The sequence below is a fragment of the Diaphorina citri genome, unplaced genomic scaffold, assembly GCF_000475195.1.
Source record: "Diaphorina citri unplaced genomic scaffold, Diaci psyllid genome assembly version 1.1 scaffold245, whole genome shotgun sequence".
Classification (NCBI taxonomy): Eukaryota; Metazoa; Arthropoda; class Insecta; order Hemiptera; family Psyllidae; genus Diaphorina; species Diaphorina citri.
In genome coordinates this window covers 63,864-79,972 of record NW_007377682.1, presented here as the reverse complement: position 1 = coordinate 79,972, position 16,109 = coordinate 63,864, and the positions used below count along the sequence as shown (strand labels likewise).

The 16,109-nt window shown below is 37.0% G+C and overlaps 3 protein-coding genes across 3 annotated transcripts in view; 2 read left to right on the top strand and 1 right to left on the bottom strand.

The window, feature by feature from the left end:
* LOC103506547 (polyadenylate-binding protein-interacting protein 2) overlaps window positions 1–3,473 on the top strand; it is a 6,802-nt gene extending 3,329 nt beyond the window's left edge. Inside the window, exons 4-5 of the mRNA XM_026821589.1 lie at window positions 2,314–2,393; window positions 2,508–3,473. Coding sequence (XP_026677390.1) covers window positions 2,314–2,393; window positions 2,508–2,591 — 164 coding nt within the window. The 3' untranslated portion in view covers window positions 2,592–3,473. The remainder of the gene's footprint in view (window positions 1–2,313; window positions 2,394–2,507) is intronic.
* Window positions 3,474–7,389: 3,916 nt separating this feature from the next.
* Window positions 7,390–11,010, bottom strand: LOC103506555 (neurofibromin-like). Its single transcript, XM_017442920.1, has 6 exons — window positions 11,002–11,010; window positions 10,282–10,484; window positions 10,057–10,137; window positions 9,313–9,494; window positions 8,263–8,457; window positions 7,390–7,394 (listed from the first exon to the last, which is right to left on the bottom strand). Exons 1-6 carry the CDS (start codon window positions 11,008–11,010, stop codon window positions 7,390–7,392), a joined length of 675 nt encoding a protein of 224 aa, XP_017298409.1.
* Window positions 11,011–11,788: 778 nt separating this feature from the next.
* LOC103506554 (neurofibromin) overlaps window positions 11,789–16,109 on the top strand; it is a 39,916-nt gene continuing 35,595 nt past the window's right edge. The window contains exons 1-3 of the mRNA XM_026821578.1: window positions 11,789–11,959; window positions 12,141–12,251; window positions 12,934–13,124. Of these exons, the coding sequence (XP_026677379.1) occupies window positions 11,789–11,959; window positions 12,141–12,251; window positions 12,934–13,124 (473 nt within the window). The remainder of the gene's footprint in view (window positions 11,960–12,140; window positions 12,252–12,933; window positions 13,125–16,109) is intronic.

The window sequence follows — 16,109 nt, the reverse complement described above, 5'->3', positions numbered from 1 at the left end:
TATTGAAATACTCAGAATCTCAGTATTTTGAACTTTCTTACCATTACAAATCATCAAACCAATACCGCTATATAATGCCCAAAAGTTTTTATGCTTTCTTACAATTCTTACTTTTAAGTATGTAGATGTACCTTTGAAACTTTCAATATTATCTTTTACTCAAAATAGTACCTTTCCCTCGTTTGTAGATTTATTATTAAGTACATAGTATTACTTATCATTTCCCCCTCTTATAGAGCAAAAAGTCAAATAAAAAATATATAAATAAAATTTAAAAAAAAAAAAATCTTGCTCCTTTCTCCTTTTATTTAGGACCTTTTCAGAAACAGAAAATGTGAACACTCCTGTGACTAATGTGCCTGACTAATTTCCTGCCCAGATACCAACCACCTATTACATACTGAGCTTAACATCAGTGATTCAGGAGAATCTAATGTTAGTAGATATTTATTTGCACTTAAAGATCGGTGGCATCATTTCTGATGTGCTCGTGTATAGGACATATAAATTGTCTAAAATAATTAAGTTTTACGATGTTGGATGTTCATCCTATGTGGAGGCAGACAAAAACATTTGATGATACCGCCGTGAAGCTATTAGGATATGCAATATGTTTACCCAGGAACGAAAAAAGTGATTCAGGAGAATCTAATGTTAGTAGATATTTATTTGCACTTAAAGATCGGTGGCATCATTTCTGATGTGCTCGTGTATAGGACAGATAAATTGTCTAAAATAATAAATAATTAAGTTTGGATGTTCATCCTATGTGGAGGCAGACAAAAACATTTGATGATACCGCCGTGAAACTATTAGGATATGCAATATGTTTACCCAGGAACGAAAAACGTAATATTTATACCGCCGTGTAACTTTTAGGGTATGCAATATGTTCATTGGTTCAAGTCATTTTAAATGGATACCGCCGTGAAACTATTAGGATATGCAATATGTTTACCCAGGAACCGCCGTGTAACTTTTAGGGTATGCAATATGTTCATTGGTTCAAGTCATTTTAAATGGATACCGCCGTGTAACTATCAGGGTATGTGATATGGCAACTATTTGACGGATGGACGCATAATTATTGTTTCATTGGATTAAGAATAAGATCTAATGGATTGCAATCTGGTGGTTACTATTTGACGGATGGACGCATAATTATTGTTTCATTGGATTAAGAATAAGATCTAATGGATTGCAATCTGGTGGTTACTATATTTGACGGATGGACGCATAATTATTGTTTCATTGGATTAAGAATAAGATCTAATGGATTGCAATCTGGTGGTTACTTTTTTTTTTACTTTGGTCCTGTGGGTGACGTAGGGCTTCAAACCCAGTCATTATTTTGACTTTGTACTATACAATTATACGTATTTTCTATTTGGGGCCGAGTGGATTGGAACATATCACATGCCTTTAGGCACACTCCATTTGTCAAGGGTCTAGGTTTTTCTTGCCCTTGGGATCCATTTACTTTGAAGAAACCATTTTACTGATTGATGTATTAACTTTTAGTTTTCCCCGTGTGTGTTAGGTGGAGTTTGTCATCTTGCGAGTACCACGGGGTCGTGTCTACGCCATGTGTCGGGAACAGCAAGGCCAGAGTCTCGGCATAATACAGGAAGGCACGGCTGAAATCAAAGACATCGTCCCTAACAGTATCGCTCATCAGAACGGTATAACCCTGCGATGTCCCACGATGGACGGCCTAGGGCTTAGCACATGGTGGATTACTGAGATCAACGGGCGCCCTCTTAACCTCTTCTTCAAGGACAATGAGGTGCGGGATCGTCTAAACTGTGTTGGATTGGATATATCTCTTCTCATACAACCGTTTGATTTGATTAAGCAAATCAAGAAACAGATGAAGTCGTCGATACGAGGTTACAAGGACTACATTGTTCAGTGACGGTAAGAGAAGGCTCGTTTTATTCTAGGACGCGATTTTGTCTGATCAGAATTAGAGTACACGTATTTTTCTTGTAAAACCATAGCTGAGTTATCCGTAATACGGATTGCGGATAACTCCAGATTACAAGTCCCTTGTAGAATCCTGAACTGAAATCATATAAATGTGCGAATCTTCCAAGTTGGGCAGAAATTGGTGTCAGTCTAGTGTAGATCAGCCGTATCTACAATTCTACACCATGGAGATACATAATATGAATCGTATAGTATGTACCAATGTGATTCGAGACATAAACAGTTTGGTTACTGGCACACATATTGCTATTTACCTATCTCGGTAGTTACTCGCGTCTTCCCAAAGCTTGTGGAGTGATGTGGAGGAGGATAGAGAATCTCATGGTTGTGTGGATAGGACAACTGACCTATGTCATTTAATTGGTCTTCTTAGAATGGATGAAAAGCATGGTGTAGCAAATCTGGTAAGATCAAATTTTAGAGCACAATACAAGTAATAAAACATTAGGTATTTCCCAACTAGTGTTGATATTAGAACCTGTGTTGTAATAATCTCCCATCTGTCTTTTCTTCCGCAGAGTACACTGAATCCCAATGCAGCTGAATTTGTTCCTCAACAACCCAAAACCATGAAATATGACAGCACCACAACACCTCATTAATGGAAGCAAGGACATGAATAAACAAATAATGGTATTTTGGTACCTACTTCTCTCTTAACAAAACTCTTTCTTTTCTTTTGACAGTACCCACAAAGAATTGTAATGTTTCTGTATGTATCTTGTGCAAGACAAGATAGTCAAGTCAGTGATTTGCATATACTAGTCGTTTTCACACTTAAAGTATTAATTCTGTTTTGCAATACTTCTTCCCGTAACTGCCTTCTAAGTCCCTTTTCTAAGGGAGATCTTTTTAACTAAAGAGGCCATAGATCATGGACTGCAATATGTTGTTGTTGTTTTCAAATGCTCGGAGTTGACTATTAGGTCATTTTCCCTACATGGACTGCAATATAAATTATGTGAATTGTCCCTTAAGTAGACCTGGTCTTAAATTTTCCAGACTTCCACCAACCCCCTTTGTCCAAGCAGCAGAATTGTTTATTTAGGATTTAGGGTATTATATCTTTGTGGGCAACTGTTTTTACTATTTATTTAATATTTAAATAGGAAAAAAATGTGATCAACAAATTTAATATTAAGTTGTATACTTAGGTACTCTTGTCTGATTTTCACTAGAGTAGAGCCTGATTCTAGTCACTTTGTTTTTACTAGGTTGAGGAAATATAATAAAGGATATTGTATCATGTGTCTGATTATTTGGGTGTATAAAGCAATCCTCTATTGCAATATTTATCTAAGCTAGGTTAAAAAACCTTGGAATTGTGTGATTGGGTCTAACGGTTCTTTAACTTATGAGATTGAATATCCGCACCTACTGAATCAAGTTAGTCATGAACCATAAATCTGCTCTTTTTGCCTGATATGTATAATCAAGCAGCAGGTGTCTCTATTCTAACCCATTTGTTTTGTGATAAATCAGACTTGAAGATTTACTTGGACATACTTTTCATACAAACAACTTGTTTGGAAATTCTTCTGACTTTTGTAGTGCAGTAGAAGCTCCTAAACAAATTGCTTGAGAAAAAGGTACTGTCCTTGTAAGACCATTGTAAATAAAACTTTGTTTAAAACTTTAATATTATTTTTTTATCTCCTAAAAAATTTTTTTTTTTTTTTTTTTTAGTTTTTAATGTTTTTGATTCCTTTTTATTTTTTTAGATTTAGTCAAGAAAAGCACTATTTTTCCCCCTACCATATTTATGATTTAACCAGATTAGATTTACCTACTACTTACTAGATTTTGTTTAAACCGAAATACTCTATGAACAAGTCACTTAATCATAATTCACAGTATTTAAATTTAAACAATCAATTTACCTTTTCCAGTCTAAGAATTCAACTTGATTCTTTTATTTTTTCCCTATTATTTTTGAAGCGTCTTTATTGAAATACTCAGAATCTCAGTATTTTGAACTTTCTTACCATTACAAATCATCAAACCAAATAAATTAGGTAATATTTTGTCACTAAAATTGATGAAAATTTTCAAAACATGCAAAAGAGCTTTATCTGTTGTAGGTAGTTGCTTCTTCAAAAGTGGCCAAGAAAGCTGCTCGATAGCGTCGCAAAAGACAAAATTCTACTCTAAAAAAGAAGAAATTCAGAAAGATGAAGAAACTATTGACATCTAAATAGAATTAGATTGGGAATTCAATTTAAAATTAAAATAATATACATAGGTACAGTTGCTTCTTCAAAAGTGGCCAAGAAAGCTGCTCGATAGCGTCGCAAAAGACAAAATTCTACTCTAAAAAAGAAGAAATTCAGAAAGGTGAAGAAACTATTGACATCTAAATAGAATTAGATTGGGAATTCAATTTAAAATTAAAATAATATAGGTACCTAGATAGCTGGATACCTAGGTATGATGTCGAAAAAAATATTTGATAGATAATGCTAATTAAAACTTGCTTGATCATAAGTCACAAGCAACGTCCAGCGTGGTGCATAAAAAAACAGGTGACCGTTGGAATGCTGCCTCGATTAGAGCATGTGTAAGAATCCAAAACAGTCCCCCAAGTCACCTTATTATCAATCTATCAATGTTACAAAATTAGAGTTATTGTTAATTAGATTTTTTAGACTTTAGATATAAAGACAAGACTAGATTTGGACAAAAAATAAGAGACTATCTAATGGGTGGATGGATGCCTCAAGGAACTAATTGCACAATTTACTTTAGTAGTATACAATCCCACTGGCGAGTGAGATAGCATTAAATTCGTAGATTTAGGCTCCCCTTCATTCTTTCGCAATTCAATTATGTGATTTGAATAAATAACAGAAACGCGGTCAAACTTTCTTGACATGACGGGGCGGAGATGGATGCCTAATATCAAGAAATGGAAATCGTGAAGTCTGAAGAGGTGACTGAAAAAATTGTGAAAAACAAGACTCGATCAAAAGAATATGATAGAAGTGCTACCAATAGAATAGATTTGGTGGTTGGTGAATTTGTGTGGTTACGAACGAACCTTCCAGTCAATCAGAGGAATGAGACTAATCCTGGTAGGAATAGCCTGAGCTTAGATAATAGGACATCAAGGTGCCTTTAGCTTAGGTACGTGTTGCCCCCCCAAAAGTTAATATGAATGACCTTGAATTAGCATTAAAAGGAGTCGTATTTTACTATCCTAGATTTTCTTGGCTTGAGTTTTTTCAATGGTGATGGATGCCTAATATCAAGAAATGGAAATCGTGAAGTCTGAAGAGGTGACTGAAAAAATTGTGAAAAACAAGACTCGATCAAAAGAAGAGAAGTGCAACCAGTAGAAGAGATTGGGTGGTTGGTGAATCTGTGTGGTTACGAACGAACCAGTAAATCAGAGCAAATAGATTTTCATTAATCCTGGCAGAAATAGCCTGAGCTTTTTAATAGGACACCAAGGTCCTTTTGGCTCAGGTATGTTGTCCCCTCCCCAAGTTAACATAAAAGGAGTCGTATTTTACTATCCTAGATTTTCTTGGCTTGAGTTTTCTCAATAGTAAGGTGCAGGGATAATTCGAGGGGGGTAAAAACTACACCCCAGCACCATTTCCCATTTAGGGAAGTATTGTGTCTATTTTTGCCCATCTGATGAGAGGCATATGGGGTGGGTATGCTACGACACAGACCACACGCTTCTAATGTAGCACTTGTTTTATTGCTACGAAATAAAAACGGCGGCGAAACACCTATCTTCCTGTTTTTTTATTATTTATTTATTTATTTATTTTTTTAAAGGCTCCGTCACCATCGCATGGTATGATAAAAAGCTCCGTCAAAAATGTGAGAAAGTAAAATACGACCAAGGGTGAAGTTGGCGTGTGTCATGCAAATGAGAGAACTGGTTGCTGAACACGAGATGATCTTACTTTGGCTGATCCGGTCTCGGGGGACTCAGCATTTCCAGGCACGGATGAGGACCGCTGCACTCGGCACAGGGGCGGTCGGGCAGGGTTGTTAGCCCCTTGACCCAAGTCTAGACTACGCCAGATCTTCGAGTCCGTATCACACACCTCCCAACACACAAATATATCAACGTCACACTCTTACTCTGATTCCCATTCCCACCCTGACATATTGAAAATATACACCGTGTCCCAGAAATTTCAGTGAATTTTTCCCCACACCAGGTGAAACGTCACACTCTTACTCTGATTCCCATTCCCACCCTGACATATTGAAAATATACACCGTGTCCCAGAAATTTCAGTGAATTTTTCCCCAAACCAGGTGAAAGTTGTTGTTGTTGCTGTTGTAGCAGCTTCAGCTCTAGCCGAATGGTGATGGCAGAATAACGAGAGGATATCTTATTATTATTTTTTCCTTCTGCCATACACCGGGGTGATGGTCTCTAGCCATGTTTATTTGGCTCGTCCTGAAAGTGAACCTTCATTATTTGAAGAGCTTATTCCGACAGCAAAACTTTTGGACTTCTCGAAATTTAGAATCATATAGGAATGACTTGCACAATTTCGGACCAAAAGATTTTTTTTTCCTCTGTTCACATTTTGCGGTTTTGTGTTTTTACTATTTACACTGGTTCGGAGAAAATCCAACTGAATATAAATTCAAGAACACTCAGTATAAGATCTTGGTTAGACTAAGGTTAGAAGGAATTTTCATTTCTTTGCAAACTTTCTTCTTCTCTATAAATATTTCATTTCTAGAAAAATACTATAAAATTAGCTACTGTAAAAGTACAAGGTTCACCTCAAATTTATGGTTCTTAAATAAAAAAAGATTTGTGTCAATCTTTTCAAATTCAAGGTCATTTTGTGTCAGGCGTAACTTTGATAGCAGCTCAGGAAACAACTCATTAGTTACATTTCCCTTCGTAGTCTAACCAAGGTCTAGTATTTTTTCTTCAAAAACTCAAGATATACGAGTAAATGGTTAAAGTATGATCTAAACTTACTTCACGTCCATGCCTCATGGTTCTAGAAAGATTTCCTTACCCGTACCGTAAATAAGCTACCTTGGGAGGACCTACACTCCTACAACTAAAGGGTAGTCTAACAACTGGAACAACGCTCCTTAAGTCCTCACAATGTTACTATATCTCAACAACGCAACGTCTAACAAAAGTCCAAGTCTAGATAATATCTACATTACATATACACAATAAAACATTTAATAAAACACATGGAATGAGAAAATCTAAACTTCCAATGGTATTACTGAGAGTATTCGATAGTGGTGAAAGTGAACCTTCATTATTTGAAGAGCTTATTCCGACAGCAAAACTTTTGGACTTCTCGAAATTTAGAATCATATAGGAATGACTTCCACAATTTCGGACCAAAAGATTTTTTTTTCCTTTGTTCACATTATGCGGTTTTGTGTTTTTACTATTCACACTGGTTCGGAGAAAATCCAACTGAATATAAATTCAAGAACACTCAGTATAAGATCTTGGTTAGACTAAGGTTAGAAGGAATTTTCATTTCTTTGCAAACTTTCTTCTTCTCTATAAATACTTAATTTCTATAAAAATACTATAATTAGCTACTGTAGGTAAAAGTACAAGGTTCACCTCAAATTTATGGTTCTTAAATAAAAAAGGATTTGTGTCAATCCTTTCAAATTCACGGTCATTTTGTGTCAGGCGTAACTTTGATAGCAGCTCAGGAAACAACTCATTAGTTACATTTCCCTTCGTAGTCTAACCAAGGTCTAGTATTTTTTCTTCAAAAACTTCAAGATATACGAGTATATGGTTAAAGTACGATCTAAACTTACTTGCTCAGGAAACAACTCATTAGTTACATTTCCCTTCGTAGTCTAACCAAGGTCTAGTATTTTTTCTTCAAAAACTCAAGATATACGAGTATATGGTTAAAGTATGATCTAAACTTACTTGACGTCCATGCCTCATGGTTCTAAAAAGATTTCCTTACCCGTACCGTAAATTAAATAAGCTACCTTGGGAGGACCTACACTCCTACAACTAAAGGGTAGTCTAACAACTGAAACAACGCTCCTTAACTCCTCACAATGTTACTATATCTCAACAACGCAACGTCTAACAAAAGTCCAAGTCTAGATAATATCTACATTACATGTACACAATAAAACATTTAAAAAAACACATGGAATGAGAAAATCTAAACTTCCAATGGTATTACTGAGAGTATTCGATAGTGACACAAAAGTACTCTGCTTTACTACAAAGAATTCACGATTTGAATTGAATTTTGAATTTAATAAGAAAATTTTCTGTCTTACCTTTCTCAAGAGGAGATCCTAGTGTGAGACTAGACTGAGAAGAGGACAAATTGAGTGTGGATAGAATAGAAAGATACTGAGTGGTCTCATTCTCTTCTACTGGCAGGCAGGTTTCCACCATAGTCTCCAAACAGTTGACAAATAGTTGAGCAGACTCCGCTGTGCAGTTACTCATGTTGTTACGAGGGAATGGACCTGAGGGAAAATCGATAGATATGACAGACATAAAATAATCGAGGTGATCATTGAACGATATTTGATGACCAGCTGATGAGCAAACTTCGTTTATAAAACCAGTTATAAGGCACTTTTACCTCTCACCCAGGCTGTAGGTATCCTACTAAAAAGGATGACGAGAAACAGTGAACGGGATAAACCCCCTAAAAGTTCAATAAATCAACACATTCCTTAATTTCAGTTTTTCATTCTGTCGGTTTTTGTTCTTCTCCACACATAGCCTTGTTGATTAGCGTGTAAATAAATAAAATTAACTTTAGTTCTTTTTTTATAATATTTTTTTTTTCCTGTATAGGAATGTGCACTGTGCAGTTACTCATGTTGTTACGAGGGAATGGACCTGAGGGAAAATCGATAGATATGACAGACATAAAATAATCGAGGTGATCATTAAACGATATTTGATGACCAGCTGATGAGCAAACTTCGTTTATAAAACCAGTTATAAGGCACTTTTACCTCTCATCCAGGCTGAGAGGTACGGTATTACAGTAGGTATCCTACTAAAAAGGATGACGAGAAACAGTGAACCGGATAAGCCCCCTAAAAGTTCAATAAATCAGCACATTCCTTAATTTCAGTTTTTCATTCTGTCGGTTTTTGTTCTTCTCCACACACAGCCTTGTTGATTAGCGTGTAAATAAATAAAATTAACTTTAGTTCTTTTTTTATAATATTTTTTTTTCCTGTATAGGAATGTGCTAAAAGACAAGTAATATAAAAGCTGACCATCGAAAATTTTGACCGAATACATCACTTTCCTTCCTATAGGTCTATACTATAGGATAAGGACAGTACAAAGGCAAAACTCACCGGCAAATCTCCACAGTCCCCCAAAGCCGCACGACTGAAGGAAGTGCAGTTGTTGCTGACTGGTAGCCGTGTTGCTATCTTCCTTCACTATATGTTCGATAATAGACTGAATGGAGGCTAGGATATCTGTATCGTGACAAACGGCCAGAATGTAGTTCACTTTGGCATCTAGAAGACTGTGTCTGTGAACCGAAAACAAGGGTAGTGAAATTTTAGTGACTTTTTTCAACTTTGTTTTAGTCCGTTTCTAATGAAGATAGGCTAGGATATCTGTATCGTGACAAACGGCCAGAATGTAGTTCACTTTGGCATCTAGAAGACTGTGTCTGTGAACCGAAAACAAGGGAAGTGAAATTTTAGTGACTTTTTTCAACTTTGTTTTAGTCCGTTTCTAATGAAGACAAATACCATATAAGATTAATCGATATTCTGTGCTTTTATTTAGCAACCAGCCAGAGGCTGGCAGATTGTTTATGTATGTTTGAAAATATATAGATTAATCGATATTCTGTGCTTTTATTTAGCAACCAGCCAGAGGCTGGCAGATTGTTTATGTATGTTTGAAAATATATAATCACTAGTTCATCCTGAGGCATGGCCGAACTTGTAGAAAATGATAAAAAATACGGTCAAGTCATAAAATTTAGCGTAGTGTATTAAGCAGGGAACTACATTTGTGACAAGCATTTATGCTTAACACAATTAAAATTCCTTAAAAAAAATTGGTTCCTCCTCTCTACTTACATAACAGGGAATACCCGCGGAAACACTTCACTTGCTTCGGCCAGATATATAATCACTAGTTCATCCTGAGGCATGGCCGAACTTGTAGAAAATGATAAAAAATACGGTCAAGTCATAAAATTTAGCGTAGTGTATTAAGCAGGGAACTACATTTGTGACAAGCATTTATGCTTAACACAATTAAAATTCCTTTTAAAAAAAAATTGGTTCCTCCTCTCTACTTACATAACAGGGAATACCCGCGGAAACACTTCACTTGCTTCGGCCAGGTATTGGTACAGATATTTCATCTCCACCTCATCCGTAGAATGTTTCACCAGAGTGGCCAGAACTGTCAGGGTCAACGCTTGAGTGGCGAAATCCTTGAGAACCTCAGGATTCAGAAGAACGTTAGACTCGTTTGATACGCTGCCTCGTTCACCACGATTCTGCAAAAGAAAATATTGTCAATTACAACAAGTTCCATGAACTATAGACATTACTTGGAAAAAATGCCTCTATAGACAGATTCGCCCAATCTCCATATGGGACCTAAATAACGGAAATTTTCTCATTATTTTGAACGTTCACACCAAATTTTATCGAAATCGGATAAAGCGTTTCAAATTAAGTCGATCCCAATGGCAAGGAAAACCTAGACCCTTGAATGGAGTGTGCCTGAAGGTATGTGATGTGTTCCAACCCACTCGAGAGTTATCTCAGAACAAAAAACATTAAATCGTCAAGTTGAATCTTTACCCCTTACCTACTTTTTTGTTTTTTTTTTTTTTTTTTTTTTAACATATCAAGCTTAATATGACAACGAGCAGTTATTATATTGAAGTCTAAGAGTTTTCTCATTTTGTTGGTTCTGCATGGATCTAGTTTGAAATTTACCTAACCATTTTTGTAATTAATAAGAACATAAAAGTCAAGAATGCAAGGTATTTTCGCTACTTTACTTACTTGCTGCATACCGACATTAGATAACGAAGTCAGCACTTTTTGCCCCTTAGTCAGGAATGTAAGCAAAACGTGTTCAATCAATTCTCTTCTTAATTTGTCCGACATTTCCTGTACCAATCTTCATTATTTTCCTAGTTTTAAGTGAGTAATTTTACTGTTGGAATTTTGTTTTATATTTTTTGAAGGATTTTTTTTTGTTACCTATTTTCAACCTTTTTGTTTGACAATGCAATAACCCTAATGTGTTCTAACTGAAATAAACTGAAAGTGACCTGTTTAACCTTATTTCCTAATCGTATAAACCAAGCTTTATATTTTTTGAAGGATTTTTTTTTGTTACCTATTTTCAACCTTTTTGTTTGACAATGCAATAACCCTAATGTGTTCTAACTGAAAATAAACTGAAAGTGACCTGTTTAACCTTAGTTCCTAATCGTATAAACCAAGTAAAACAATCTATGTGTAAATAATATCTACTTTTACCTATCCAGGATTTTATTATCCTGCTAGAAGCTGGATAGAATCCGTCTTTTTGATCATAGGAAGGATTATTTTGGGGTTGTGCAATCCGGATTCCAAAGAGAGCTTGGGATAATTTTGTTACTAAGGGTACCTACTTTGAGAAAATTCGGAAAAAGCTCGTTGAATGGGTAAAATTTTAGTGAAAAATAAACTTTTCTAATAAAATTTTCAGGAGCTTTGGGTTTAGATGTTACTCCAGAGAAAGTTGTTGGCTCTCAATAATCCTGAAATCCAATGTTTACCTACCATGCTGGCACCAGTCGCTATGCGCATTTATATGGGTCTCTACTCTTTACAGAAAGTACTTGAAGAGATCGTGAACGCGGGTTCTGGTGCCCCTTGCTCCCCCCGACATGACAAGAAGCGTTCCTACATAGACGCCGTCAAGAAGTTCATAGGACCGCACAACTCTTCCGACAAGCCGTTAATTAACTTCGTGAGTGGTTGGTATCTGGAAATGACGGTATGATACGGATTACGGTATGAGCATTGAGCAATACGGTACGTGAGTAGGTACCTACGTGCCACTCACTTTTCCCGTGAGAGGATAAAGGCATGGACCGTGTGAAATGAGCTTTTTTCAATGTCACAACTTGGCAACACCTGAAAGCGTTTAGGCTGCAGTCATTACGTGTGTCAAACTGTGCAAGGCGTCCACCTATATTAACAACTTGGACTCGAACAACGTTGTGTTTGCCCTCGTACAAAGTGTTATCAATGAACTCAAGGTAAATAATCGAACGTTGCTATCATAAGATTGAATTTACAGTCTGTTCCACAGTGATTTAGGCTGCAGTCATTACGTGTGTCAAACTGTGCAAGGCGTCCACCTATATTAACAACTTGGACTCGAACAACGTTGTGTTTGCCCTTGTGCAAAGTGTTATCAATGAACTCAAGGTAAATAATCGAACGTTGCTATCAGATTTACAGTCTGTTTTGAATTTACAGTCTGTTCCGCAGTGATTTTTTTTTTTCAAGATGTTTGATAGATGGGACTGTAACAACGGAGGTCTTATAGTCCCAAAATCTAAGAAAGAGGGAGCACAGGATAGCAGAGAGCCAGCCGTTCCGAGAACGAACCTTATCTGCTAATGACAAAATTCACCCTGGGCGGAAATCGAACCACCTAGCTCTTACTGGGTAGGTGCTCTACTTTCCAAGTACAGTAAAACCTCGATCATTTCAACTTCTATTATTTCAACTCCCAAAACCATTTTTTTCTATCTTTCAAAGGATATCTGATCTTATCAGAGGAAAAGATAATAGAAAATGATCATTTCAACTACCCCCGGTCTCAATTAGTTGAAATAATCGAGGTTCTACTGTAGCTACAACTTGGCTGGCTCCTCAACCCTTATTAAAGATTGTTTAAATATCCTTTTAAAACTTCCTTATTTTTCTTCTCAGGCTCAACTCTTCACGCCTCATAAACCATTCAGCCGTGGCGCCAACTACCTAAACCAAGACATGGACCTCATGATAGAATGTTTCGTGTCAGGATTCCGCATTAAACCGCACAACAATGAGGCACTCAAAGTTTGCCTCAATCCCAACTCCCCTCTCATCTATCATTTTGTCCTCATCAGCTCTCTGTACAAGTGAGTATGGTATAGAATAGAATATACCTTGTTTATCCTGCTCGGATAGAACTGAAAAGTCCCTTTATTCTCACAATCTAAACAAGGTCTTAGATATTTCCTTTCCCCCACTCCTTCGGGGGTCAAATAATACCCCAAGTAGCATCCTCAGTAAAGCCCCAAGATTTCCTACTTGACTTCTTCAGCACAGTGGTCAATGGTGTTACCTTATGTTCGAGACTAGGATTAGAGCAAATCACTAGCTTCAAAAAGTAGGTTTTTATATGTAGAGGGTTTTTTCTCCTCACTGTAGGTCGGGGGTCAAATAATACCCCAAGTAGCATCCTCAGTAAAGCCCCAAGATTTCCTTCTTGACTTCTTCAGCACAGTGGTCAATGGTGTTACCTTATGTTCGAGACTAGGATTAGAGCAAATCACAAGCTTCAAAAAGTAGGTTATATGTAGAGGGTTTTTTCTCCTCACTGTAGGCTAAGCTCCTTCGGGGGTCAAATAATACCCCAAGTAGCATCCTCAGTAAAGCCCCAAGATTTCCTTCTTGACTTCTTCAGCACAGTGGTCAATGGTATTACCTTATGTTCGAGACTAGGATTAGAGCAAATCACTAGCTTCAAAAACTAGGTTTTTATTTGTAGAGGGTTTTTTCTCCTCACTGTAGGCTAAGCTACAAAAATTTGCTGATGTATTACCCTTTTATGTAGAGCTCTTTCTCTTCCCTTGCTGATGTGTGACTGGTAGATCAGTCATTATCCTCTCGCCTGGTAATCAGTCGTGGTTCCTGGTCACGGGTTCCTATCCCAGGCAAGCCTGGAAATTCATCCTCAATATTAGATGATAATTTAACCTTGATTTGGGTTTTCTAATAAATAAGGAGTAGCTGAGGATAACTTAAAATGTCACGATTCCAAGGCCAACCACTCACCATCACGTAGACCTGACAGGTACACCTGATCAGGTCTGCCTATCAAGTCTACCTGATACCTGATGAGCACACACACTATTAGGTAGACCTGACAGGCGGACCTGATCAGGTGTACCTGTTTCGATTCCCGGAGTAAAAAAAAAAAAAATATTTTCGATAGAAAACATTTTAATGGAAAAGTTATTTATTATCATTTTTTTTTATTATTATTATTTAGGAAAATGACCTGATAGTCAATTCCCAGCATAATTGACTATCCTTATCGCCTACCTAATTCAGGGACATACTATGGTGTTTTATTGAAGATCTTACTGACTGTTCATCATGATAAAAGCTAGTTTTTTTAGGAAAATGACCTGATAGTCAATTCCCAGCATTTGATACCAACCATATATTTTTGAATCTTCTAGTGTTCTTGTTCTGACCCAGCACTTACTTGGGAAATATTTTGTTCCTTATCGCCTACCTAATTGAGGGACATACTATGGTCTTTCATTGAAGATCTTACTGACTGTTCATCATGATTTTTTCTTCTTATGATTTACTTATCGACTTTGAACATACCTGAGGGAAAGCATCCATTTCTGGCGAGGGAGCGGCGTGCTTGATGTGGCATCGACTTCTCACTTCCTCAGAATACGCTACCAGGGTAGCGAGGTATGGCACACTCTCTGGCGTAACTTCAAACTTATCTCGCTTGTTGTACTTCCCCACTATGCCTGAAATGGGAAAGTTGTTGCTGTTAGCGACTGTTAAAAGGAGACATAGAAGTAGCCTTCACGTAGATTTAGGAGTTAAAAGTTAAAATAAATCGGGCGTCCCCTGGAAACGACCAAATACCCAATCAGAGGTCGGCTAATACTTTATGCTGGGTTCCCGGCTCCACTCAGGCTGGGTGAGGTTAAATTGAGGAGACGGGTAGCTTATCGCCGAATGGTGGGTCACGAGAAGACCTAAGTTGTTAAAAGTGACATTAAACCCCTATACCTTCAACTTCAATCAAGATATCTCGCTTTTTTTTTCTTTTTTTTTTTCACACACAAGTCCTTGTTTACACTGCGAGATTAAAGGGACTTTTCAGTCCTATTCTATCATTACCTGTCCAATGGAGCCCCAGATCTTAGCCTGGATGGAAGGATACATTTCCACTTCCTTGATGGTTAACTCTATCAGTTTGGTCATTATACCCAGCACACGTTGCTGTCTCTTGCCCTCATCTGACTGCTTGCAGAACCTGGAAATAAAAAATCAGGTTGAAAAAATTAAAAGGAAGGAAAAGAAAAAAAAAAAGATCCCTGACTTTTCTGGTTTTTAATCCTGCCGAAGAATATATGTAGATTTAAACAAAGATATCGCCCAGTCACCCCCCAATTTCCATTTCTTTCTTTTAGATTTTCGCCCTATTCTCACGATTTTGTACGATGAACCATCTTTACTACATTTACACTGCGCCGCAGGCGAGTTTTTCCAAAATAATATGCCAATGTAAACAGGTTTAAACAAGCTACCTATAGTCCTATGTTCAATTCGGTTCTTACTTGACGATGTTGGATAGACAAATATATTATGTAGATTTAAACAAAGTTATCGCCCAGTTTTAACGAGGTACCTAATTCCAAATTGTACCTAGGTTTAATTCGGTTCTTAGTTCTTACTTGACAAGGTTGGGTAGCCAGGGAGTCATGTACTCCAGACAGAGGTGTTTAAGAACGATGGTCGACTGTTTGAATCCACTAATACACTCCTCCAGAAACTCCAGAGTCAGATGAGGTTCATTCTTGGCCAGGGTTTCACTGATGGACTTGATGAAGATGGTGTTGTTGGCTGGGATGCAGAGACCTGAACAAAATGACGAAGGAATTCATATACGAAATTACATATAAACTCTTCACATCTAAACTTCTGTCCTGCCTTGGAAGCCAGCAATGACATTGTAGGGAAATATTGGGATGCGAGAAGAAAATGGCCTAATGGTCAAAGATCCGACATTTGTGAAACCATTTTTATCAGCAAATCAAATCTAATTTTAATAATGCCAGTATTTATGGTGATGCAAAGTCAATCAC